The sequence below is a fragment of the Pteronotus mesoamericanus genome, unplaced genomic scaffold, assembly GCF_021234165.1.
Source record: "Pteronotus mesoamericanus isolate MK-2021 breed Mesoamerican mustached bat unplaced genomic scaffold, CSHL_Meso_final contig_163, whole genome shotgun sequence".
Classification (NCBI taxonomy): Eukaryota; Metazoa; Chordata; class Mammalia; order Chiroptera; family Mormoopidae; genus Pteronotus; species Pteronotus mesoamericanus.
The window spans coordinates 17,280,121-17,305,689 of record NW_026555064.1 but is presented as its reverse complement, the minus strand read 5'-3'; the positions used below and the strand labels follow the sequence as shown (position 1 = coordinate 17,305,689).

General features: G+C 39.5%; 1 protein-coding gene across 1 annotated transcript in view; it reads left to right on the top strand.

Moving 5' to 3' along the window:
• Positions 1–25,569, top strand: part of FAT4 (FAT atypical cadherin 4) — a 144,861-nt gene that overhangs the window by 59,213 nt on the left and 60,079 nt on the right. The window contains exons 2-6 of the mRNA XM_054563375.1: positions 4,421–4,552; positions 13,714–13,975; positions 15,264–15,614; positions 21,188–22,110; positions 23,001–23,175. Of these exons, the coding sequence (XP_054419350.1) occupies positions 4,421–4,552; positions 13,714–13,975; positions 15,264–15,614; positions 21,188–22,110; positions 23,001–23,175 (1,843 nt within the window). The remainder of the gene's footprint in view (positions 1–4,420; positions 4,553–13,713; positions 13,976–15,263; positions 15,615–21,187; positions 22,111–23,000; positions 23,176–25,569) is intronic.

Below are 25,569 nucleotides of genomic sequence, written 5' to 3'. Positions count from 1 at the left end.
TGTTTCCATGTCTTAGCTGTTGTAATAAATGCTGCAAAGAACATAAGGGTGCATATGTCTTTATAAATTAGTGCTTTTGTTTCCTTCAGAAAATTCCCAGAAGTGGGTGTGCTGGGTCATGTGGTAGTTCTGTTTCAAGAACCAGCACACTGCTTTCCATACTGGCTGTACCATTTGCATTCCCACCAATGATGCACAAGGAGAAATCACTTGACATTTTGATGCTTTGCTTTTGATTCTCTGTAAAGGAGAGGGATTTGATGATATTTACGATTCTTCTAAAAATTTAATACATCTCCTTGCAAACAAATGGATTTATGAACTTTTGGTTTACTATCAATTCTACAGTTTCCGAAAAGGAAAAAAGTAGATTGTTTTTCATCTTCATTTATTAGGAATCATTTTATGTAGTTGCAGAAAGGTTGTGAATTAAAAATATTTTTAGATTTTATTCATCCTGATTCACTAAGAACTACTTTTCTTAGCTTGTAGAGAGGTTATGAATTTAATAATGTGTTTTTAATTGTGGTTGAGATAGTGACTTCAATGCAATTAATTAAGTTTATGAACTTAAGAAGGTGCTCATGATGGACTTTGCTATTTTAGTCAGTTCCTTAGCCTTGACTATAATGTATTACTTCTATGATAGCAAATAAAATTGGTGAAATGCTATGTTTTATAGTTATAGCTGCATGTTCGTAGTGGTTTGATAATTGCTGTTGCTAAGTAATGATTGCTCACTGATTATGTAGTTGTATTCTGATTTATTTACTTAAAAATTTAAAAATTCCCAAGATGTGATACCATTCATGATGCAGCGCAGGATAAAAGTATCAAGTGTATATTATTGAAAAAATATTTAAAAGAGAAAAGCATCGTACTCATTTCATAGCAACTATTTGCACAATAGGATTTGAGGGTTAAATAGCCATTTAACTATTCAGTCAGCAGAATATCAAGAGGTCTGTTCCTTCAGAATAGAGAAGTTTGGTGAGAATACTTAAACCCATGTTTTTAATTTAACTTTCACCTTTATTAAACTAGCAAAGACAGACCATTTTTGAATTAATTAGTCATTAGCCCCCTTAATCTCAGCCATGCTTTTGTCTCTAAAGATGACCATTCATTCACTGGGGTTTCATTTCCTGGGGGTCAGGTGTCTCAGCCCAGAAAAACATGATTCTGAAGGGTCCCTACGTAGTGACAGAGACGGTGGCCGTGCGTAATAGCTGTGGCTCAAGCATTAGCTGAAACTGATGTTTTTTGTGATGAATAAGTCAACCACAAAACTACCAATTGCCATTGTAATTGTAACAGCTGAAACCGCATATGTTCCCTAGGGACCCATATCCATGCACAAAGGTCAGCAGGAGGTAGGCGGGCCTGAAATACGCAGACGCCTGATCTCCATGGTACAGTGTTTCTTGCATCTCTCAGGGTCAGTTTTAACAAACTTTCAGAATTGATACCTTGAAAATGCTCCCTGGACTTAAATTATGGAAGCTGTTGACAGTTTTTATTTATTTATTTATTTATTTATTTATTTATTGTTTAAAATACAGCCATTGATGAAGGGGAGCTCCTGAATTCATGATTTATTTCTTTTTCTTTTTTTTTTTTTTAACAAAATGAATATTTAAATGCAATTATTTCATTTATTTCAGGTCCAAACAAATCTAAAGGTAAATATAAAACACTATAGGAGTGATACTGCACTGAAAGCTTAGCTGTGTACTGCTTTTGGTTTGTCTTTTGAAAGAATGAAATGTATTTTTCAACCTATACTTTTTTTTCATGTAGGAATACTATTGTAAACTATTTTAAAAGTTCAGAATTTTAAAATAAACCTTTAATAGCCATTGTCTGTATTATTTAAAGCCATCTGATTTGTACAGAAAGAAAAAAGTCTTCGAAAATTATAGTGTTTTAATTTTTGTTTCCAGATACCTACTTTAACCTTTTAGTGTTTGAGTCCTGTATTTTATATGATAAGATTTCAAAACAAATCATACCAAATTTTAGTACAGAGAGGTCATGGTAATGGAATGAGATTCTTGGTGGCAGATCCAAGAACGAGCCAAGCACATGTTAGGACCTGGAATTATCAACATGGTAACTGCCAAGGGCAAGATATAAGTTCAAAGAATTGTCCATGGTCTAGAGGACACACATATGAAATCGTCCAGAAGGTATCCAGCCATGTAATATGAAAAAGAGAGACACTTATTGAAGAAGATACAAGATACAAGAAACACTGCACATATGAGGACAATGACGCCTCAGTCCCCTTCAAAGCAGGCACCTTGAGAACTTACACAGTCCTCCCAGCCGCCATCAGCTGCCCTGTCTCATTTTCTTGAGTCCCATCAACGATCTGAATCTCTTCCCTTTCAAAGGTGATTTGAGTTTTGGGAAAAGCCGGAAGTCTCGGGCGCCAGATCTGGGCTATGAAGGGACTGGGTCATCTAGGTGATGTGATGTTTCTCAAAAAAACTGCATGAGATGTGATGCATGAGTAGACATGTCGTCATGATGAAGCTGCTGATCACCAGTTGCCCATAGCTGTGGCCTTCTGAATCATCCAAATAGTTTCTATGGAGGAATGTTCAAGCTTCATGCAAAATTTGATGCAGACTTGTTGCTCTACTCGCTCAGTCATTTTGAATGTGATGGAAACACAGTGCACATGCTCACTCAATGGCATCTACCACCCCCACGGACTAGTACAGTGAAGTCGTCGCTGTTCATGCATGCGCATTCCAGTCCAGTCTCCTTGGCTGCCAGGTCCCATCGATGTCGCACAAACCGTTCTTGTTACATGAACAATGGCTGGACTTCTTCAGGACAGACCTCATGTACATAGGAAATCCTCACTTTCCAACATCATCACAGTCTAGTCTTCATAAAATACTCCAAGACACTTATCCTGATTTTAGGAAGAGGAGAATGAGGTTAAGAAATTAAGTGCGCAAGTTGACCCCGCTAGTAAGTTGCAGAGCCAGCATCAGAATTCCAATCTTTCTGATTTGAAAAATCCTCTGCTATTTACCACCATACAAGGAAGCTGGACACGCTCCTTAGAGGCCACCTTTGTGGGTATCATGGACTTTTTCTTAAAGGAAGGGGTCTAGAGGATGATGGTGACCCAAAGCGGACTGGCCGGTGTCTGACTGCCGAGACTGTTTGTGTGACCATTCCCTAGGCTAATCTGAGTCATTGTCTATGGTCCAAACCCTCCTATTAAAGGTGAACCTAGAGATATAATAATTATTTAGTATTTAATTTCATATACTGTTGGTTGGTTTTTTCCTTTTTATCAATTGCTCATCCATTGGTATGTCTTGCCCTCCTGTATTTCCCACCCATTCCTTGACACAGAATGATGACAGTCTTAGCTATTGCTCCTTCCTTCACCCACCCGTACCCTACTTCCCCCTCCTGGGAAAAGAGAAACTAGAATCCTTTTGTTCTCCCCTCTATCCTCATATTCATCCTCATCACTCCTGGATCTGATGGAATTTTTACAATATAACTATAAAAGATGATATTTCATCCTCTGAGAAAAATGTCTTGGTTATAGCCTAGCTAAATGGATGGGTGGATTTTTTCCCGTAACTTAATTTTGTGACCCAGCTGAGGAAACTTTCAGTTTTATTAGCATCTGTCTTCTCTTTTCTTATCAGCTATTCAGCTTTTAGCACCTAGCTCAAAAGAGAAAACACATGGCTTGAAGTTATTATTTAGACTTCACAGATCCCTCCAAACAATTTTTCCTAGGTAGGAAAACAAACAAATAACTGCCTACAGATCTTTCAAACAAAGCTGTAGTATTTGCAATCCCTATAAACACGACATCTGAAAGGAATGCTTGCTTAGCGTTAGTCGCATTAAGAAGTGCTGATAGGAGTAAAAATGGAAAAGGAGATGTGTGTGTTTTTCTTCCCCCGCAGGTTGAGAGTTGACTTTAAGAGCGAAAATGCTGAGTGTTTCCTAAAACAAAATGGGAATGTCTTATTTCCTCCAGACATTAGCTGTCCATCTGTAACCTTTTCAAGAGGAAATTGTGTATCACCTCATCTGTGTGTCAAGTGACATTTAATGGTTGAATGACAGACACACTGGTGCACAAGGATGGGGATTAAAATGACAATTGATCAGTGGACCATTCCCAGTATAAACACCAAGGCGACCATTTAAAATCAGTTACTATCAACAAGTCAAGCAACTCTTACTTGGATTTACGTGTTCCTATAAAGGCTTCACTGCTTTGTCTAGGGCATTTTCTGTTTTTTGAATGGTGAATATCCAAGTCCCAGTTCTCTTTGGAAGGCCTCGTTGAGTGGACTCTTGTGTACATTTGAGTTCGTGTCTTGCAGAAACGTAGATCATTCACATGATGTTTTTTTTTCTCTCCTTGTAGGTAGAAATAACACTCCAGGATATCAATGACAATCCCCCAGTGTTTCCAACGGACATGCTGGACCTCACGGTGGAGGAGAACATCGGAGACGGCTCTAAGATCATGCAGCTCACAGCCATGGATGCTGACGAGGTATCTGCATTTTTGAGATGGAGGATTCCAGGGATCTATCCAAGTTCTACTATATGTTGACAACTTTTATGACCCAATAACTAAGGGTTAGCAGTGTGTTCTCTTTTCCAAAGACCACGATTGTTAAAATGTGTTCTGAGAATGCTAATGTAGAGACTATCAAGAGGTCATTTTCCCCCGATCAGCAATTCCCAACTCAGTTTCCAGCTGAAATTTAGACTTCTTAGCCAAATTATTTTAATTCTCAGTAATAAAAAATGTCCCTATGTTATACTTTCATTATTATTCCAATTTGCTACCTTGTGGCGGCTAAGGATTGATTTTTATTTGTCAGTTAAAAAAATCAAATTACTTAAAAAATTTAAGGCTATTTTATCTTTTTATTTAATTTACATATACATAAAATATGAAATTCAATAATAGTCTTATATATTAATAAATTATCTAGTCAAACTAATGACTTTTCCAAGTTCATTAGTAAACAGAAACGTCTTTCCTAGCGGTGAATGTGAAATTTGGGGGCATTACTTAGATCACTGTCTTCTATTTATATGTGAAGTTGAGCTGTGTACATGTCATGCTCCAAATGTGGTGGCAACTTATATGATTTGTCATTTATATTTTTCCCATGAAAAAAATTCCGTTGCTTGTGTCTTCCTTCTTGCTGTGAAAACAGACTGATTGATGTTCTGGAGCTTCAGAGAGAGGAGTCGCCTCTCTAAACACTAATGTCCCTTTTCTCCCAAACTAAGCTAAACAAAGAACAGAGGATTTAACGTTCTTACCTTAAACTAAACTCCAGAAGTATCTGAAAACTTGACTTTTGGCCTGTCACTAAGATCTTCCTAAATTTATTTCTTTAACTTTAAAAAGGTAACTACATAAAAAAAGGCTTATTTTAACAAGCCATACAGAAATGTAGTGACTTAGTCACTTATAAATTTTGCCAAAATGTAACTAGTGTAAAGGAAGTAAAATAAAGCATACACATGTAGATAATTGTAGCTGTATTTAAAAAGATTGGGTGCTTTTAACTTAGTATCTTGTACCCAATTTTATATAACAAAAAGTTTACTCCCAATTCCAGCTACCATTGAGTTATGTGACTGAATATTTCTATTATTATTGATAGATATGAGATAATATCAGCAATAACAGTAGACACTGCATCTTTACAGCTCATCATTGATTATATAGATTTGGATAGCTTGACTCATAAAATTGCATTAACTCTCATTTAGCAAAATAGAAAACAAAGTTCATGCAATTGCTGTGAGACACTTTACATCGAATGATTGTAATTGTGGTGACTGTCTCATTGGCTGTCCTCTGTGGGAACAGAACGCAGAAACCTCATTTATTTCAAGTGATTTATTCAAAGAGTGAGGCAATAGTCATGTTCACTGTAACATATATATTCTAACTGGATATACTACTCTCTCAAGAACTGATTGCTTGAAAGAGATGCCAACATTCAACTCTTTTAATACGATCGCATCGTACTGCTATAATTTTATTTCCCTCCCTATTTTTCAAGACATGAGGAGTAAGAGTTAATACAAAAGCAATGCTGTCTGCATGCTCGTTGATTTTCTCCACCTGACTTTTCTGTGTGTGTGTGCATGAGCTTGTGCACGCAGACTTACATTGCCTTCAAGTTCATCTTTTGAGATATGTTTATATTTACGGTAAGATTTGAGGATTGCTAGGAAGGTCCTATGTCTTTAAGAATTTACACCCACATGGTTTTAGTACAGTTTGTTTTATTTTTATCAAGCTTTGTTTTTTACAGACAACACTATGGTGGCTCCCAGAGGGAAGGGGGGTGAAGGGCAAAGGGGGTCAAATATGTGGTGACAGAAGGTGATGTGACTTTGGGTGGGGGGCACATGATGCGACATACAGATCATGTATCACAGAAATGGACACTTGAAACCTATATGAGCCTATTAACTAACGTTGCCCAATAAATTTTATTTAAAAATAAATAAACCACTGAAATTTACATGCCCCCCCCCAAAAAATGTAAGAAACCATGCCAGTGTTATCACATACACAGTCTAGTTTTAAAAAAATACTGACTATAAGGTGCTGTTATCGAGGATGCACCAGAAGTGCGTTTGGGGTGAGCCCCAGGCAGAAGAGCGAAAGGCTGTAGAGAGGATGCTAACTAACCGGGGACCCAGGCAGAGCGGTTGCCACTCGGGGGAGGTGGGGAGGCTGCAGGTGTGTGGGGTGTGGCTGCCTGAGGCGTGAAGGTCACCCGGCACCTGTGATGGGCTCTGTGGGGGGGTAGGGGATGGGCAGGCAGGCGAGGGGCAAAGGAGGCAGGTGGTTCATCCGCAACTTTAACTGCATCCTTTCCTTTAAAATTGCATCCGGACTGTCTTTCAAAGATTAAGTTCATGAGGTTACCATCCTTCTTGAATACGTGTTCTCTTACATTTTTTAGAAGCATTTTAATGACTCCTGACTGTTTCACCTCCCGACATTGGGGGCCAGCTTCTTTGTCCCCATGCCCCGTGGAATGGATGCCGCTGGCATCCGGAGTTCTGGGCCATTTGTGTTTCTGAGTGGCTTACAACAAATTAATGTTAATGCTTTAGATAAACCTGTATTCAATTCTCTATTCTATTCTCAGTTCTCTACTTTTTAGATGAACTTGAAAATATATATATATATATATTTATATTTGAAGTGTTTCGCTCCTACCAAATAGTGGCTCTCTTTTCTCTCCATCTAGCTTGAGGAGGACTTGTCCCCAAAAGGACATGCAGCCTAAGAAAACGTGTTTGAGGCAAAGTGATGGAGATTGCCAGAGGCAGAATCTCCAGGGATTGCGAAAGTGCTCTGGAGAATGGCAGCTTTGCAGCGTCTTTATGCATTAGAATCAGTGGAGGAACAGGAGGAGGTTATGGGAAATCTGTTGGTGGCAGGGAAAGGGGGAAGGAGGAAATAAAGCGGGGAAACCTGGGACTGGATAAAAAGTAAAAGTAGAGACACACACTTATTTCCATCGATGGGCACAGGACAGTTAATAACATTATGGCACATGGAGATGGCATGTGGGGACAAGCTAACAGGGGCGGTCCTGTGGTCTCCAGACCTGGTTCCGGGCTGTGCACGGAGGGTCTGGAAAAGGAGGTGACCCTGACATTCCACAGGTCTGTCCTCTGAGGTGCAAAAAGGCAGCGGACCGGCTCAGTGGAGGAAAAGATTGACCTTTGTCAAGGAAGGCTACCTGCAGTGACCTGCTTTGAGTCAGGACGTTCTACGCTTGGCCCACCCTGTGTGTGCGTCACTTTCCCTCTCTGGTTGTGCAAGGCTGCCCCGCAGGCTGTCAGGTCTAGTGCAGGGCTCCCTTTTCGTCCAGAGACCGAGTGTTGAAAGGCAGGGGGTTTATTTTACTTTGCAGTCAGTGTTAGCCTCGAAATGAAAAGCCAACGGCTCAGGCAACAAGCCTTTGTGATTAAAAAAAAAAAAAAATGCAATTCAGGGGCAGAGGTGCAGGCAGAAACCCAAATGAAGTCCCAATGACGGGGTGTAAGCAGCGCGTTTTTAATGGCCAAAGGGAGGGAGATAATTACAGGAGCAGAAGAGAGGAGCTTCTGTTGGAGCCAAGAGGCTAGGTTGCCCTCGGCCACTCATGGCCCTAATGGTGTCTCACGGGTGGCCAGCTCAGCGGTCCTTGTGGTCGGGAGGTCCTCTTTCCTGTTCGCTCTATGACATTTGTGAGACAGGGTCGGTGTGGCCCAGCCTGCGGTTATTTTGCCCAGTTCAAGCACCCCAAAGGGTCAAGGGGTGAGGCGTGTGGGGCGCTTTCTCTGGGATAGTGCTCCACCCCCTTTTGAAATGGCTCCATTTATAGCACTTTCCACATCAGCGTTAAATTGTCACACAACTCTCCAATGGATTGATTTTGAGAGATTAGCAGGGTTCTGTCAAACACTAAGATTATGTAGACCATTGGCAAATTATGAGTCAATATATTCTTTATTGTTTGTATACTTTTCCTTAATAACTAAATCAGACAGAAACGTATTAGTATGTTAGCCCTGGCTAGTGTGGCTGAGTTGGAGCATCATCCCCTGGACCAAAGGGTTGCAGGTTCGATTCCTGGCACATAGCTAGGGTGGGGTTCGAGCTCTGGTTAGGGGCATGTATGCGAAGGCAACTAATTGATGTTTCTCTCTAACATCGATGTTTCTCTCCCCACCCTCTCCCCCAAAAGCAATTAAAAAATGTCTTCGGGTGAGGATAAAACAAATAAAGAAAGAAAAATAAAAGTACTAGTATGTTAGAGAAACTGCAGTAGGGCGCTGGAGAATAGTGCTTGGGTCAAGGAATCAGTTTTAGAAAGCAATATGTACAAGTAAAACTTAATTTATATATTATTTGAAACATGTGCTGAATCAAGACATACATCTTTCAGAAGCACGTGACTTTTTGAGGCTCTCGTTTCCTTTTGTAAACAGAATCATTATGCTTGCAGTGGGCCAGGACTCAAGCTTTGTTTCATGGCACCATGCTTGTGTTTGAAAATCCTACCTGAGGTTGTAAAGTGCATTTGCAACTTATAGCTATTTACTTTTGGAATTCCTTTCACGTGTTTTTCTCTTTGTGGTTCTGCAGGAGAGTATATTTTTAAACAGCATTATTTCCACTGAGCAGTGGCTGAAATACGATATTTGTTTCTTGTGGTATTGCTGAGACTGCATATTGTGGGTATTAAATAAATAAATAGAATTTTCAAAAGACCTAATTAAATCATTACTCTTGGCCAGACATTTTCAGATATTCACTATAACTATTAATTCACCACATCAGCTGATTTTGAATATGAAAATGTGTCAACATAGTCTGGTGCCTTTACTTATGTTCAGAATTACCATCGCTTTGGGAGACAGGACATTTCTAAATTTTAGACTATTTGTGTAATAACTTTAAAACTGTTTCTGTTTCTTTGCTTTTCCCTAATTTCCAAATATCATTTTAAGAAGTCAGACTTTAAAATAGCAGTTTTCATACCTGGACTGCTTTACTAAAATAACGGAATTCCTTGCAAAGCAGAACAAATAGTACAGAATATGGTCAGATTAGAGGTCTCAAATTTTTATCGAATGTTTTTGTTAGACCATAGAATTTCGGTGAATATGTTAGGTCTTCCACGTACACCTGAATATACAACATAAATGTGTGCAGTGTGTTCACCTCAGCTGTTTCATTCCTAAATTAGGATGAGCTTTCAGGCGTTCACTTATGAAATGTTAAGATTGGCTTGGGGAACACGGTACTAAATATAGCAGTTGCTGCTAAACATACTTTTTAAAAAGAGAGCTTTTGCCCTTGACTGTTTGAAATCATTGCCTTATGTACGAGTATTTGACTGTGAAGGAGAAAACGTATTTAATCTCTGATGGGGCAGATGTATGGAAACTGAGGTTCCCATCACACCAGCCTTAGGCTCCTACTCACCCTAAATGTGTGTTCTTCCTAATGTCCTGCTTTAGAGTCTTAGCCTGCATATTATCATAAATAAACTTCTAGAGGTTAGCAAGAGCAAAAGATACATTTGTTTTATGTGGGTATATTTAAATCAAAATGTACTTTTTGAAGTCAACAATTCCAACATTACTTATACCTTGGTGTCAAGACTCTGTAATTCTGTATAGTAGGAAATCAGGAAACATGTTTTCCTTGGGATCTATGGAAACTCTAACAATAGTTTGCTTTGTTCATTTGCAGACATTTTAGTTATGAAATATCCTTAACCCATTATATTTCTCTTAAAAGAAAATATTAAAAATAGGAATAAAAATAACTAGCATTGTCACATACTTAAGAGCTTTTCAAAGATTATTTTGGTTCTTCACATGTATAAACTCATTTAATCCTCACAACAGTGCTACATGGTAGGTAATATTATTCCAATAGTCCTGATAAGGAAACATAGGTTCACAGAGGTTAAGTAATGGCCCAATGACACACAATTAGTAAGTGGCGGAGCAGAGATTCCACCCAAAAGCATCAGATCTCAACCAGTGTAGTGTAGAATATTTAACTCAATATTTCAGTTATAATACACATAATTTAAAAGATCTGAGACAAACTGCTTACAGTTTCAACACTATATAGATAAGCTTGTAATCAATATAAAATATTATGAAGTTAATATCTCCCATCATCAAATCTAGATGAGTGCTTTAATTTTAATTCTCCTTAATTTCTTTATTTTGACTTTGCTAAAACCTGCCCTTTCTTGAAATCGTCCTTTACCCTCTGAGGCAGGCTGTTCCTCTGCGTCTCCTCCCAAGTCCCTCCTCCCTCAACCTCTGCCTCTCCTCCTTCCTCCCAGTTTTATCTATCTATCTATCTATCTATCTGTCTATTTATTTATTTATTTATTTGAGTTTATTTGATTGGCATTGGTTAACAAAACTGCACAGGCTTCAAGTGTACAACCCAACAAATATCATCTGCACACTGCATTGTGCACCCATTGTCCAAAGCAAAGTCCCTTTCTGCCCCCCCCCATTTATCCCCCTGTGCCCTCCTCCCCCTCCCCCACCCCCTTTTCCTCCGCTATCACCACACTGTTGTCCATGTCTATGTGTGTGTGTGTATATCCAGGAGGATCCAGTCATGTCATATGAAAAGTAGAGACATTTATTGAAGAAGATACAAGATACAAAAAACACTGTACATAGGACAATGATGCCTTGGTCCTCTTCAAAGCGGGCACCTTGGGACCTCACACAGTTCTCCCAGTCACCATCAGCTGCCCCGTCATATTTTCCTGAATCTCATCAACAGTCTGAAATCTCTTCCCTTTCAAAGGGGATTTTAGTTTTGGGAAAAGCCAGAAGTCACAGGGCACCAAATCTGGGCTGTAGGGAGCTTGAGTCATTGGGGTGATTTGATGTTTTGCCAAAAAACTGTACAAGATGTGATGCATGAGTGGGCATGTTGTCGTGATGAAGCTGCCAGTCACCAGTTGCCCATAGCTGCGGCCTTCTGTCATCCAAATAAGTTCTATGGAGGAATGTTCAAGCCTAACATATAATGTGATGCAGATTCGTTGCTTTACTTGCTCAGTTATTTTGAATGTGACAGCCGCACAGTATACAAGCTCACTCAACAGCATCTACCGCCCCCACTGACTAGTACAGTAAAGTTGTCATTGTTTACGCATGTGCATTCCAGTCCATTCTCCTTGGCTGCCAAGTTACTTCAATGTTGTGCAAACCGTTCTCGTTATATTAACGATGGCTGGACTTTTCCTCGACAGAAATTGTGTGTGTCCATATATGTATGTGTATTCCTTCTTCTCAGTCTTCAAATGTCCATATTTAGTCCTTACACTGCTGTTCCTTTATCTAATCTAATTTTAAATTCTCATCAAACCTGGGACTTCCACCGTCATGTACATATGTTGACCTTCAGATATTTTTTCAAACTTTGTCTCAAATCTCTTGTTGCCACACGACCATTTCTATGAAATTATCCATCAGTCTCATACTCTATATAACAGCTCACTGACTAATTTCTCCTGCATCAAAGCAGATCTTATTCTGAAATATCTTCATCAAGAGTAGTCTCTTAATTCCTGGCCAAAGTAGTTTGATATTTTAATATTTTTTTATTTTCTTTCACTTTTACCCATCACATAGACTTGTTAAAAGAAAAGCATGAGAATATATGAGAATGCTGAACCAATGACAGTACTGCTGTTGTTATTTCTATATCCAAATAACCCTTAAGGTACTACTGATTTGTCCTGTGTATTATGCCAGGTGTGTGATGATTTAAGAGTCTAGGTTCTGGAGCAAGACAGCCAGGGTTTGAATTACTGTATCACAGTCTCTTTATCATCAAAATGGGGGTAATAATAGTACTTACCTAAGGGTTTGCCTTTAAGGATTAAGTCATTTAGTGCCCATGAAGTGATATGCTCAGAGCAGTGCTTAGCACTTAATAAACACTTAATGAATGCGTTTTTTTCCTCAACTTTCCATTCCTTCTGCCAACTTCCTAGTTCATACTTTAAAGGTTTTGAGGGCCACGTCTCAAAGGCTTGAGAGAACACAAGACATCATCCCTGCTTTCCTTTCACAAAACAGATACTTGGACCCTGCAAAGAAGACCGACTGCATACAGTTCCGCCCTGAGGAAATGAAGCTCCAGTCTTGCGGGCTCAACCTCCTCACTGTTCCCTTCCTGGGCCTCTCCCCTCTCTGGTCCCTTGTACTCTAACAATAGCCTTAAATGGTTGTTTCCAACTCAAACAGGCTCAGTGGTTTCTTGGCCATAGAATTCAAGCCAACGTGTGTTACAGTTGCAATCCTCCAACACAGATCCATTACCTAATGTTTTAGCTTGACTTTCTTCTTTTGTTCTACGTTAAAGTTTTCCATACAACCAACCTGTTCAGCGGTGAGTAAGCCAAGCTCGTCATCTTTCCTTTCACACTTTTGCTTATGCTCAAACGTTTTCGCTTAGTCTTTGCTTAAAAAAAAACAAACCTTTCTTCAAAACCCAATCCAACTTTACACAGTCTCCACTATATCTTCCCAAAATAAATCAACTCAAAATAATCCCTCTTTCTCCTTGGCTCTTAGAGTGCTTTTGTAAGCCCCTCCCACTTGTCCTGGCCTTGTTTAGTTACTGCTCCCCGCTGAGTGAGAAGGAACACAGAGCTCGATCAGGGGGACTTAGACTGACACTTACTGGGTGACGATGCGTAAGTTAACTAGCTTCTCAGGATCCCGTGTCTTCCTTGGAGACCTCATACCTTGTGGCCTTGTGATAGTGCCTGGCAAAGAGCAAGCCTTTAGTAAACTGGCTAATAGTACTATCCTTTGTCATATCACAGTGACAGCTTTACCCCTTTCCACATGCGTATTTCATGAATTTATATATATACATATATATATGTATATATATATATGCATAGCTAATCTTGAAGGGTGAGGTTTGTTGTGTTATTCATGGAGTGTGAGGGGAAAGGCTTGCTATGTAAGACATAACGCCGGCCTGCCACCTTTTGAAATCCTACGAAATTAAGCCCAGAGCCTCCCTTCGTCCAATCCATGCCTGGCGTAAGGAGGGGTGCTCTCCCTGTCCCACTTCTAACAGTTCAAGTGCCGGCCTTTTCTTCTTAGGGAGCAAATGCTCTCGTCACGTACACGATCATCAGTGGAGCCGATGACAGTTTCCGCATCGACCCCGAATCTGGAGACCTGATAGCGACTAAGAGGCTGGACAGAGAGCGCCGCTCCAAGTACTCCTTGCTGGTCCGTGCGGACGACGGCCTCCAGTCCTCTGACATGAGGATCAACATCACGGTCAGTGATGTGAACGACCACTCACCCAAATTCTCCAGACCCGTGTACTCGTTCGACATCCCAGAAGACACAACCCCAGGTAGGGGGCACGCCCTCGGGGGCACTTGCCAAGGATCGCTTTTGACTTCAGTTACGGACTGTGTTTTCACTGCTCTTCATTGATGACTAGTTTTTACCATAAGCTTCTAGGTCTAAAAAAGATATATGCTGGATTTTTGAATCTTTTAATTCTCCATCTTTGCTATAATTCCCATGCTAGACTTTTGAGAGTACTAGGTACAGAGAATTCTGTTTCTGAAAGTACTTGTGCCATGGGTTGTTAATTCTTCTGGCAACCACAGTTTTGATTTTATTTTTCCACTTTAGAAATGTCAATTGTGATTATGCTGCTATGTATAGAAAGAGCAAAGAAAAGCAGAAGAAAACCTGTGAAAAGTGGTTCTAACCCTTATTAGCTGTGTGACCCAGGACAAGTTAGTTCATCTCTCTCAGCTTCAATTCCTTCTGCTGTAAAATGGAAACAATAATTCCTGTTAGAATTAGGGTAAAGGTTAATTTAGAATGTATAGGTGAGTTTGCCAATGTCAGGGGCTTGGGAATTAGCAGGTGTTCAATGAGTGTTATTCGAATATAAACCCTGAATTACCATCCTGCCTCTTTCAACATATTACGTCGCAATTGGGGAGTTTGAGTGCACCGTGCCTCTGTTCTTGGTGTGTGTGCTTCATTCCCATTATTGGAAATTCTTATCTAAAATTGAGATTTTATTCTTAGTCTCATTTGGAATGTGTTTGCATAATAAGGCATATGTTTTGGGAACTCCTTTGACAAGGGAGGAAACATTTGTAGGAGACTACTTGCTCCTCGCTGCGGCTTTCCCTTCCCTCCCTTCGATGAGCTGGGCATGTCCTGTGTGAAATTGCCAGCACGTTTATTTCTTGCTTAACCATAGCAGTGGCCATTGGGGCTGCCTACACCTGCGTTAGCACTTGGAACCCCCAGTTCCTGACACTGGCAGTGGACGCCCCTATATGTTCCCTGGATTCATCAATATGTGGTTATGAATAGGTAGTTCCATGTAGGAAAAAACTGCCAGAAGTAGTATTAATACCCAGAATATGTATACAGTGGCATGCAACGTAAGACCTACTGGTTAACTAATATGCTGTATGTTTTGCTAATATTTGGGAATGTTGGTGTCAGCATTCATGTAGAAATCACCTGCATGTTTTGTTCGCTATATTTTAATAGTGATTCTCTAGTTAAAATATTTCATTGTACAAATAATTTTTTGGTGTTGTGTATATATTCTCGTAGTAGCCCCCATGCCCCATTAATTTAGACTATTAATTTATTCTTTTTGATAGGCTCTTTGGTAGCAGCTATTTTAGCTACAGATGATGACTCTGGTGTGAATGGAGAAATTACGTACAGTGTGAATGAAGATGATGAAGATGGCCTATTTTTCCTGAATCCAGTTACTGGAGTCTTTAATTTGACTCGAACGTTAGATTATGAAGCCCAGCAATATTATATCCTCACCGTCCGAGCTGAAGACGGTGGGGGGCAATTCACCTCCATCAGGGTTTATTTCAATATACTGGATGTAAACGACAATCCCCCCGTTTTCAGCCTGAGCTCACACAGCACATCTTTAATGGAGAATCTGCCTCCAGGCTCTACCGTTCTTGTGTTCAACGTTACCGACGCAGATGATGGTATGTGCTGTGTTTTATATACTTGAAAAACTTCCCTAAAAATGTCATCACATTTATATTATATTTATTTACATTGTTCAGCTGTCACGAAATGGTGTTTGGTGAATATAGGTCCAAAGTTGAGGAATAGGTGTATAATTTAGCTATAGAGGATTAAACAGATTAATTTATCAGTTAAATTCTCATTTGTGACAGCATGCACCGTTACTGTTTTATACACTTTATTATCTCTATCTTCCTTTCTCCCCTAAATGCTTGGCAGTACTGCAGATTAGTAATGTAGAAGTCATAGAATAGCTTTTTCAGTGGGTTTTTGTCAGATAAATAAAAATATTTATTTACATATATTATTTTAATATAAAAACGATAAAATTTGGAAGCAAAAGTAAAACCAAAGTCTTAAAAAATACTTAATAACATATAATTAATTTTATATTGACTGAAAACTGCCGCTAATATTTGGGCAGACTCTCACGCTTTCATCAAAGGACAGCCTCAGTGCTCTCATGCTATGCAATGAAGCTGAGATTTTTCATTAAATCTAGATTTTACTTGTGTTTGATTTTTATTTATAGCAAAAGCATTAGATAAACTTTTTGTATGACTCCCCTGGCCTTCTAAGATTTGTTTTGTAAATACACATATCAGATGATATATTGGTAGTGGTAACATGGTGCAGTTTATCAGCCTTCAGCTGAATTGTTTTGGAAAGTTAATACCTTGTTTTCTCTCCCATTGGAGGCACCGAAATGTCCTCTCAGCAGAGAAAACAAGGAGCAGTACTTTGAAGAGGAAGTAGGGCTCTAGCCAGAGGATGTGCCTAGTGGCACAGGCATATCAACCTTAATTTAGAATTTCCTGGTTCTCTCTGACTTGGATGATTTATGTAATCTCAGCATATCATTCAGGTTCAACCTTCTACCCTATACTTAGCTTCTTTCCAGGAGTGTCTAAAAATGCCCCGTACAAAGATATGGGAGGTAGAAAGCACAGTATTTTATAGGTTTCAATTCACAAAGTAGGAAATGCTTTCTTTTTTCCTCTTTATGGAATGTATTGGGGGCACACCGGTGAACATTACCCAGGTTTGAAGGGCACAGTTCCACAACACGTCATCTGTACACCGTGTTGTGTATGTGTTTGCCGGCCCAAGTCAAGGGAGAAATGCTTTTTTAGAACTTATTAAGCCCTTTTTGAAGTTTTCTCCTCTTATCAAAGCACAGTTAATATTGGATACATGAATATGCCTCCGCTAGAAGTGGCTGTAACTGTGCCACTCTACTGCTAATGACATGAACAACAATAACCAACACTTGTCAAGTGCAGTGACCGGTACGCAGCAGTCCTGGCCCAAGGACACTGCCGACTGTCCCCTGTGCATCGGCCCAGCCCTGTGGATTGGCTCCCAGTAGACATTTACAAACAAGTGAGGTCGATCTCTATTTTGGAAGTTGATTTCTCTATTATATTGGCTCCCCGGATATGAATCTTTCCTTATTTGTCCATGTGACTGACAGTCCAAACTTTTCAGTGGTGAAGAATTTTGTGCCATGTTTCTTTATGATTTATTTATTTGGGTTAGAAAGAGCCCATTGCTTCATAGGACTGTGTGCTCTTCTGCAATTAATTTCACTTATCCTCATACCTCAAAATGTAGGCAACTGGGAAAACAACAAATACGGAGCTTTCTTTGAGAAAATATGCTGGGATACACCATGCACATGTACGCACAGACAGACATTAACCATTGACTTCAAGTTACTTTTCATGGAATTTTTTTTTCCCCTTTAATTGTGTTCAGTAAAAAAAAAAAAAAGCTCAAACTACATTTCCCCATTGTTTTAGTTTTGAATACTTTTATCAGAGTAATTTCCTGTACCTTGACCTAAAATATAAGACACAGTTCCTATTCTCCCTGAATTTCAAGGATAATGATAAGACTGTACAAAGGTAACCTTGTTGTTTAAAAATGCCAACTCAGTTATAATAAATAGTTCTCAAAGCATTTTGCAAATAGCATTGTTTAGACTTAAAAATTAACAAATTCATCTTACTCTCTGATCAAAATGTTCCTGACACAGTAATACTGACATTTTCATAGATGAAGTAATTTTATAGAAGTAATTTTATAGTAATTTATAGTAAATTTTAGGTTACATGGTCATTTAATAAAAATAAAGCAAATATTTTACTTTTTTCATAAGTAGTGTATATATTAAAAGTACTATAATGAGGCAAACTATTATAAATTGAAGCTTTATGGAAATATTCTGCCTTTACTAATTACATCATTACTTTAGAAATGAATTTTATATTCTTCAAAATACTGGGGAGTCACAGGGTGTTTTGAGAATGAAATGACTGTCATTATTGCTGAGTAAAGTCACCTGTATATGCATGGTGCACAATGCAGGTTGTTTGATCTGTGAATGGTTTTCATATTGTGAATAAATGCGCACATTTTAGAACAGAACTATATACCTATAATTATGTGCTATGTTTCCTGGAACTAAAGTATTCATGAGACTGAAATTAAAAAAAAAACAAAACCCCCCAAAACCCAATACAAGCACACATCCACAATAAAACTGCCAGAAAGAATCATGTAACTAAACCACTTCCAGAACATTGAACACAAATGGTAGAACTATGGGCCGCTTTAAGTTTGAGAATCTGCTGGGCTCTAAGAGCTTACTAGATTCAAGTCTCAGTGCTTTGGATACATCATAGAATTTGAGAATAATGTATTTACTGTTTTATGATTCTAATATTTGATGCAAAAAGCAGAGAGAGAGAAATGGCCTGGAGTGTCTTTTTCGGGATACTGCAGATGTTCAGGGAGAGCTTTGCGTTTCGGCGTGTCCCCACGCATTTTCTGGATGTAGAACACATGGCCAAAGTCACGGAGACTTGTCAGGAGTGGAAGGTGCTTTTCTCTTGAGAGAAGTAGACGGAGAGGCTTCCCTGGCCTGTGATGGCGGCCGTGACGGGTTGAGGGCTGGTTTCTAGACACTGTTGCGGTGTTTTATGCAGAAGTAATTAAATTTTTATATATGTTTTCTCAAAGATAATGGTAGCTATCATCATACTTATCATTATGAATTTGACTATATAATCCAATTTTCCTATTTTGTAATTCTATTTAAAATTAAACTGACTCCATCTACCTACCCCACCAAACTCTTTCCCTAAAACAAGTCTCTTCTGCTGTTTATTGCATGGCTATAAAATCTTGGTATCGGGTTCTCTTTTTCTTTCTGCAATTTGGTTGTTTACTCAAGGAAGCAGGTACACAGTGGGCCCTTCCTGCTGATTTATGTAGAAATGCTAAACCAGCACTTCATAGCTATGGGCAGTTTTGCTGGTATTTTTAATTTCTTTTGATCTTGGGCATGGAAGATTTCATAGGCTTGCATAGAATTAAATTTTATATATCTGCTTGGTATTATTATTATCCATGTTTTCACAACTTTTTCTTGAAAATAATTGTGTCTGAATTTGTGCCTCAAAGAATTAGAATTCAGTATTCCCTAACAGATTCAGCTAAAGGAAGCGAAGAAAATGTCCTTCGAGAGTAATTTGATTTGAAAATGTATATTAAATATCTATATTATCTATATAAAATATACACATGAACATATATTGACTCAAATTACTTTAATTTTAATTATTCACTTACACATCTCCTTAGAAAGTAATCTGGGTGTTGCATTTGGTGATGGGACTTTTTGAGGGACCGGATGTCATGGTGCTTTTCCGTCCCCAAACCTGTGGAACTCTAAGTTGAGGTGCTGAAGTAAGCTGTTGACCTTGTTCTACCCAGATCTTAAAATTCTCTTTGTCTCCTGCTGTTGAATTGGCTATGGCCTCCATGAGCTGTATTTATTCATATTTTTACTGATGCTCAGAGCTCTAAGTATTCTGAACTTTATAACCTCTGCTTTGTTCACTTGTGAATAACCAGGAACTACAAAGATTAAAAGCCACAACTCATAAAAAGGAGGAAAACTCTACCTTTTTAAAGCTCTATTTAACTGTTATTTATCTTAGAAATGTTTGTGAATAAGTCAGGGCCTGGAAGCTTTCTCATAAATATTTTTTCTCTGCATCAATATATGGACTAAGGACATTAGATAGAGACCATAAAATCACTGGAAAAAAGTAAGTCTAGCATTTTAAAAAAAGAACAGGCAGGCCCTACTGGATAGAAAAGAAAATCCCATTACTCAACTAAAACTTGCCTTTGTAAGGAACTTGATGAGTTTCAAGAAAAGGCAAAAGATGAGTTTCAAGAAAAGGCAAAAGGTAACTTGAGTATTCATAGAATCCTGAGAAAGTATTTTTCAAAAAAGAGGAAAAAAAGAAAAAGGGTGATCAAATTGTTCTAGAAAACTCTTGGAAAACAGTGAACACTATTTCTGACACCTGCATAATTCAAATTATTTTCAGAAATATAGGTGCAATTTGTAAGCTATTTGTTAACTCAATAATTCTTTCCCTGATATAAAATCTCAAAATATAAAATCTTTATTAAGGAGGTTTACTTAGGTACACAATACCTTAGCAAGTCTTATAATATCATACAATATCCCAGTATTTTTATGATAAAATAAAAACATGTAAATGGCATTATGGATCAGTGAATAAAACACTGTAGGTCAGGAAATCTGTTTTTTTGTTTGTTTGTTTTATTTTTTTGTTTTCATTGCTTATTTGTTATTTGCCTATAAATTATTTACTGAAACAATAGGTTGATCCATTCTCCACACCATCTTAGTTAGACGAATATCTGCAATCAAGTCCTGAAATGAGGATTTATATATTATTTTTTTAATTAAAAAGTAACACATGTTTCTAGGAAAAATAGATAAAATAGTATCTAAATATAGCCCAATAATAGTATGAGCGTTTATATTTGGAGCCTTTCATGAATAATTTTGCTGCTAACATTTCCTTTAAATAATATTTTTAAAACACATTAAGTATACATAGTAAAATTTGAGAGAGAATTATTTTCACAAAGGCCATTAGCCAGGTGCCTAATAGGAATTAAAAAGTATTTATTGGCCTGACAAGAAATGTAAAAGTAGACTTAAAGTATCCATGACTAATGCCATACATTAGAAAATTTTATTACCCTCCTCTGAAAATTGGTGTCGGCCTCAATAAATTACTGAAGTTATAAATTTTTGGCTCATAGTGTAGCGTGTGGCACCGTTGTGTTCACCCTCAGGAATTATGTGATCGAAATAAGGAAATGTGTAGAAAAATATACACTCTTTGGAATATTTTTTCTTCTTTACTTGTATAATTTAACATTTCAACACTGTAGTAAATAGCAAACAGTATATATATCATTTGCTCACCAGGTTGTAAACATCTTTTCAGATCAAAAGCGACCATGAAAAGAATTATGCATACGTGTTACTGACAAAGAAAATTAGCTGCCTAAGGCGTGTTTGGCGGCGTCATGTATCAAATGTGCAGTTCCATATTGTAAACATTTTGGTGCGGCCTCGTTGGCAATCAGCACACTTCGAAGGGAGTGTGATTTTTTCCCCCTCTCATTTCAGGCATCAACTCCCAACTGGCTTACAGCATCGCTTCAGGCGACAGCCTCGGGCAGTTTGCGGTTGACAAGAACGGTGTCCTGACCGTCCTCAAAGCTTTGGATCGGGAAAGCCAGTCCTTTTACAACCTGGTTGTTCAGGTGCATGACCTGCCACCACTTCCGGCCTCCAGGTTCACCAGCACTGCCCAAGTCTCCATTATTTTGCTGGACGTAAATGATAACCCACCAACATTTCTCTCCCCTAAACTGACATACATTCCAGAAAACACACCGATTGATACTGTTGTTTTCAAAGCTCAAGCAACTGACCCAGACAGTGGCCCAAACAGCTACATCGAGTACACCCTGCTGAACCCCTTGGGGAACAAGTTCAGCATCGGGACCATCGACGGTGAGGTGAGGCTCACCGGAGAGCTGGACCGAGAGGAGGTTTCTAATTATACTCTCACGGTGGTGGCCACCGACAAAGGGCACCCGCCTCTCTCTTCATCTGCAGAGGTTGTGGTCATGGTCCTTGACATCAATGACAATAGCCCGGTGTTTGCTCAGGCTTTGTACCGGGTGGAGATGAGTGAGAACACCCTGACAGGGACGGATATAACACAGGTGTACGCAGCCGACGGCGACGAAGGCACCAACGGACAGGTTCGCTACGGCATCATTGACGGGAATGCCAACCAGGCCTTCCGGATCGACTCTGTCACAGGTGCCATCACCGTGGCTAAGCCACTGGACAGAGAAAAGACTCCCACTTACTTTTTAACTGTTCAGGCAACAGATCGGGGCAGTACCCCCAGAACCGATACCTCCACGGTCAGCATCGTTCTGCTGGACATCAATGACTTCGTTCCCATATTTGAGCTGTCTCCGTATTCTGTGCACGTCCCTGAGAATTTAGGGGTGCTACCCCGAACGATCCTTCAGGCGAGTATATTGAAACACATGTCGTGTTCTCTATAAGACGTTCAACGTAACGTCGACGTTCATGCTGCCCCTCGCTCTTCCTCCTTCTCATCCCTAAGTGCGTCATTGCTGACAGAGCAAATCTGGAAAGGCTTTTGAAAATTATACCTATTGATCTCTTGTAGATTGAATATGGCATTTCAACTCTGTTCTTTCATGTATATACTTATGTTGTACACATTTAGGTATTCGTATATTTTTGAATTTTGTTTCACCGTAGCAGGAATAGCTGCAATGAAAATACAATGATGTTAAAGTTTGAAGACTTGGTTGCAAACATGGTTCTCACTTACCTCTTTACAAATCCAACGACCTAGATGGAACTGCTATAAGAAATATTTGAAAAGCCTTCCAAAAATGCTATGCATTGATTTTAAACTTGTTTGTACATAAATAATGCATACTGCTCTGTACTATTTGAATTTTTTACTTGAAACTTAAACTGTGTTCTTGAAATCTTTTATTATTGGTATATATCAACGATTTTCAATCAGTGTGCTGCAAAACTTTTTAAAACATTCAATACCTGACTAAATTTTACTCAGCGGCACTGACCTCTTTTCCCTTAGGTTGTCAAATAAAAAAAATGACAACAGCCAACACAACAGTAGCCGTCCAGTATGAACGAATCAGAATCATGCCTATTTTTTTTGTCAGATTGGCAAAAAATAAATATTTTGGTGAGCTGCAGAATTTTAGTAATTAGTTTATGTGTGCCATGGGATGAAAAATGTTGAAAAGCACTGGTATATATGATTCTGTCTCATTATTTTTAATGATACATTTTATCGGGTGGTGTGCGTTGTGTTAGCTTTGCTCGTATTGATGGCATGGATTATGCTGCCCTACAGGTGGTGGCAAGAGATGACGACCAGGGTTCTAACAGCAAACTCTCCTATGTCCTGTTTGGTGGTAACGAAGACAGTGCCTTTACTCTCTCAGAGACTGGAGAACTTCGAGTAACACACAGTTTAGACCGTGAGACCAAGGAGCACTTTGTCCTGGTGGTCACAGCTACAGATTCTGGTACGTCTGTTATCTTGCTTGGTTGTGAAAAGTGTCTTCATAGCATGAGTAAAAGAAAGTATGTGTGTCTACTATTAAGTTAAATATTTGTTGAAATTCACTAATGCTTGGAACCCCAATTGTAGCTATATAATTTATAGTGCATATATCACTTTATGAAATTAAACTTAAGTGGTGAGCAAGGGCTTAAGCGCATCACAGACTAAGCTCTTTTCCTGTAAGACAGCATGTGTCCTTGCCAGGTGGTGAGCCACCCCAGTGCCTCGGGGCAGTAGAGTGGGGGTGGATGAGCCGAGACCCCGCCAATGGAGCCAAGAGGCATTGCAAGTGCTTTAGCTTCGAAAACACCCAGGTGGTTCTGACTGGTTATGGAGATAGGAGAGAGGGCGCCGAGCTGCGCTCCGCTGGGCCTCAGGTTCCGCACGGTTCTGAGTGCTGCCGTAGGCATTTGATGTCGCCCTGCAGAGCTCCAAAAAGAGCAGCCGGGGGAACCCAGGGTTCTGCCGCGGGAGCGGAGGGATGGCCCGCTGTAGACGCAACGGGAGTGGGCTGCTCACTTCAGTGTTGGAAAGAGCAATTACATGAAGTTTTACAGCAGAGGTAGCATAAAACGCAATCTGTTTTTAAAAAGTAATATTATTGTTTGCCGCTATTTTGTGTTGCATGTTTTGATGCTATTCATAAATATCAAACACTTCTCATTCAAAGTGGAAACAATTAAGACATTTTCAAAGAACATTTATGCCTTGAAGAGAGTAGGTATTGCTTATATATTTGTTGAGTAAATGAGTGATTGAATGAGTAACTCATTGGTTCCCAAAATATTGATGAATTATGGAACATTGTCCTTATGGAACATTTATTCATAGAAATTATCACAACTTAGTGTTAAAGAATTTAATAATGCTGGAATATTTTTTAAAAATTGTGTTGAAATTGTTCTAAGACAAGGCAGATTCGTCGGAAGATCAAATGACTGAAGTTATATATATATTCTCAGGTTGATGTGTGGATTTTGATTTAAGAGAATTCTGAGTTTTCAAATGAGCCATTTTTACTATTGTTGAAATCTTAAAGATAAATGTGGTACATTAATATTTTGGTTCTATATGACCAATTTCAGAGTACACAATAGGTTGTTTTATTTTACCACGTCTCACAAAGGTGGAGGAGATTTTGAGATTATGAATCGTGGCAGATTTGTGTTAAGCATTCAGATGGCAGTGCCACTGATCATTAGCCGAGGCGGCTCTCCATTCTGTGCGTTTGCTGTTGGGAGTGCAATTTTCTGAGACTGATGCTTTATGAAAGAAAGCAATGATCCCTGTATTTTTTATGTGTGTGAACGACCATGTTACATCTTCTGCCAATAATGAAATCCTGAGGAATGATGAACAGGATGCAGTCTGGTAAGCACATAAGACTTCACCCGAGTTGACCGGGAGCGCGGTTCATTAGGGGTGTAGTCAGCGTGTGCCTCAGGGTCAGCTGGCAAGGAGGGTCAGCCTTCCCATGAAAATCGCAGTTGCTGCCACGTGGCTCAGGTCGACTGTGTGATTCCACAGGCACCTGGAGAGGAGAGAGGATGAAAATATGTAGATTTAGATATTTAAAATCAAGAGTTTTTGTTTGTTTGTTTGCTTTTTTTTTTCCTTTTTTTACTAAAGCGTCTCAGGTTCAACTTTTCTCTCCAGTTACAGCTAGACAGGTGCAGCCAACACGAGGCACGCACAAATGCAGACCCTCGGTGGAGGTGACGTGGGGGAGGGGAGTCTGGGACCAGGAATCATGTTCACTACGCCAGCAGTGACTATAAAACTTGCTGCCCAGAGGTGTGTCCCGCTAGGCCATCCCAGGGTGGCAGCAGGGTGCGGTCTGGGGAACCAGGGGCGACCAGGTGTGCCGTGGCTGGGATACGTGGGGTGCAGCCCGCAGGAGCGTCCCCTCCTGGGACTTGTACTCTGGGACTTTCTAGGTCAAAAGCCATGACAGAGAAAGAACATAACCATGTAGACAGGAGTGCCTGTTTTCAACCAAAGAACAGAAGTTAAGAGTCTTTGTTGTGCGTGTGCCTGTGCAGCCGAGGCGGGGGGTGGGGAGAGTCCTGCGTCCTGCGAGAGAGAAGGGAAGGGTTGTCTTCCGATTTGCAGCCATCTGTGTCACGCAGAGCGGCGGGCTCTACAGACACCAGCCCGTTTCTACTCATCACTTTTCCCAATTGTCTCACATACTCAGGCACTTTTATTTCCACCGCACGTGCAGTAAACCCAAGCTCAGAGCGGCTAAGTAATTTTCCCAGGATTACACAACTCCTAAGTAACAGAGTAGGATTCAGACCTGAGCATGTCTGACTTCCGAGTGCAGGGTATGTGGAAGGCTTTCGTTTGTAGGTAA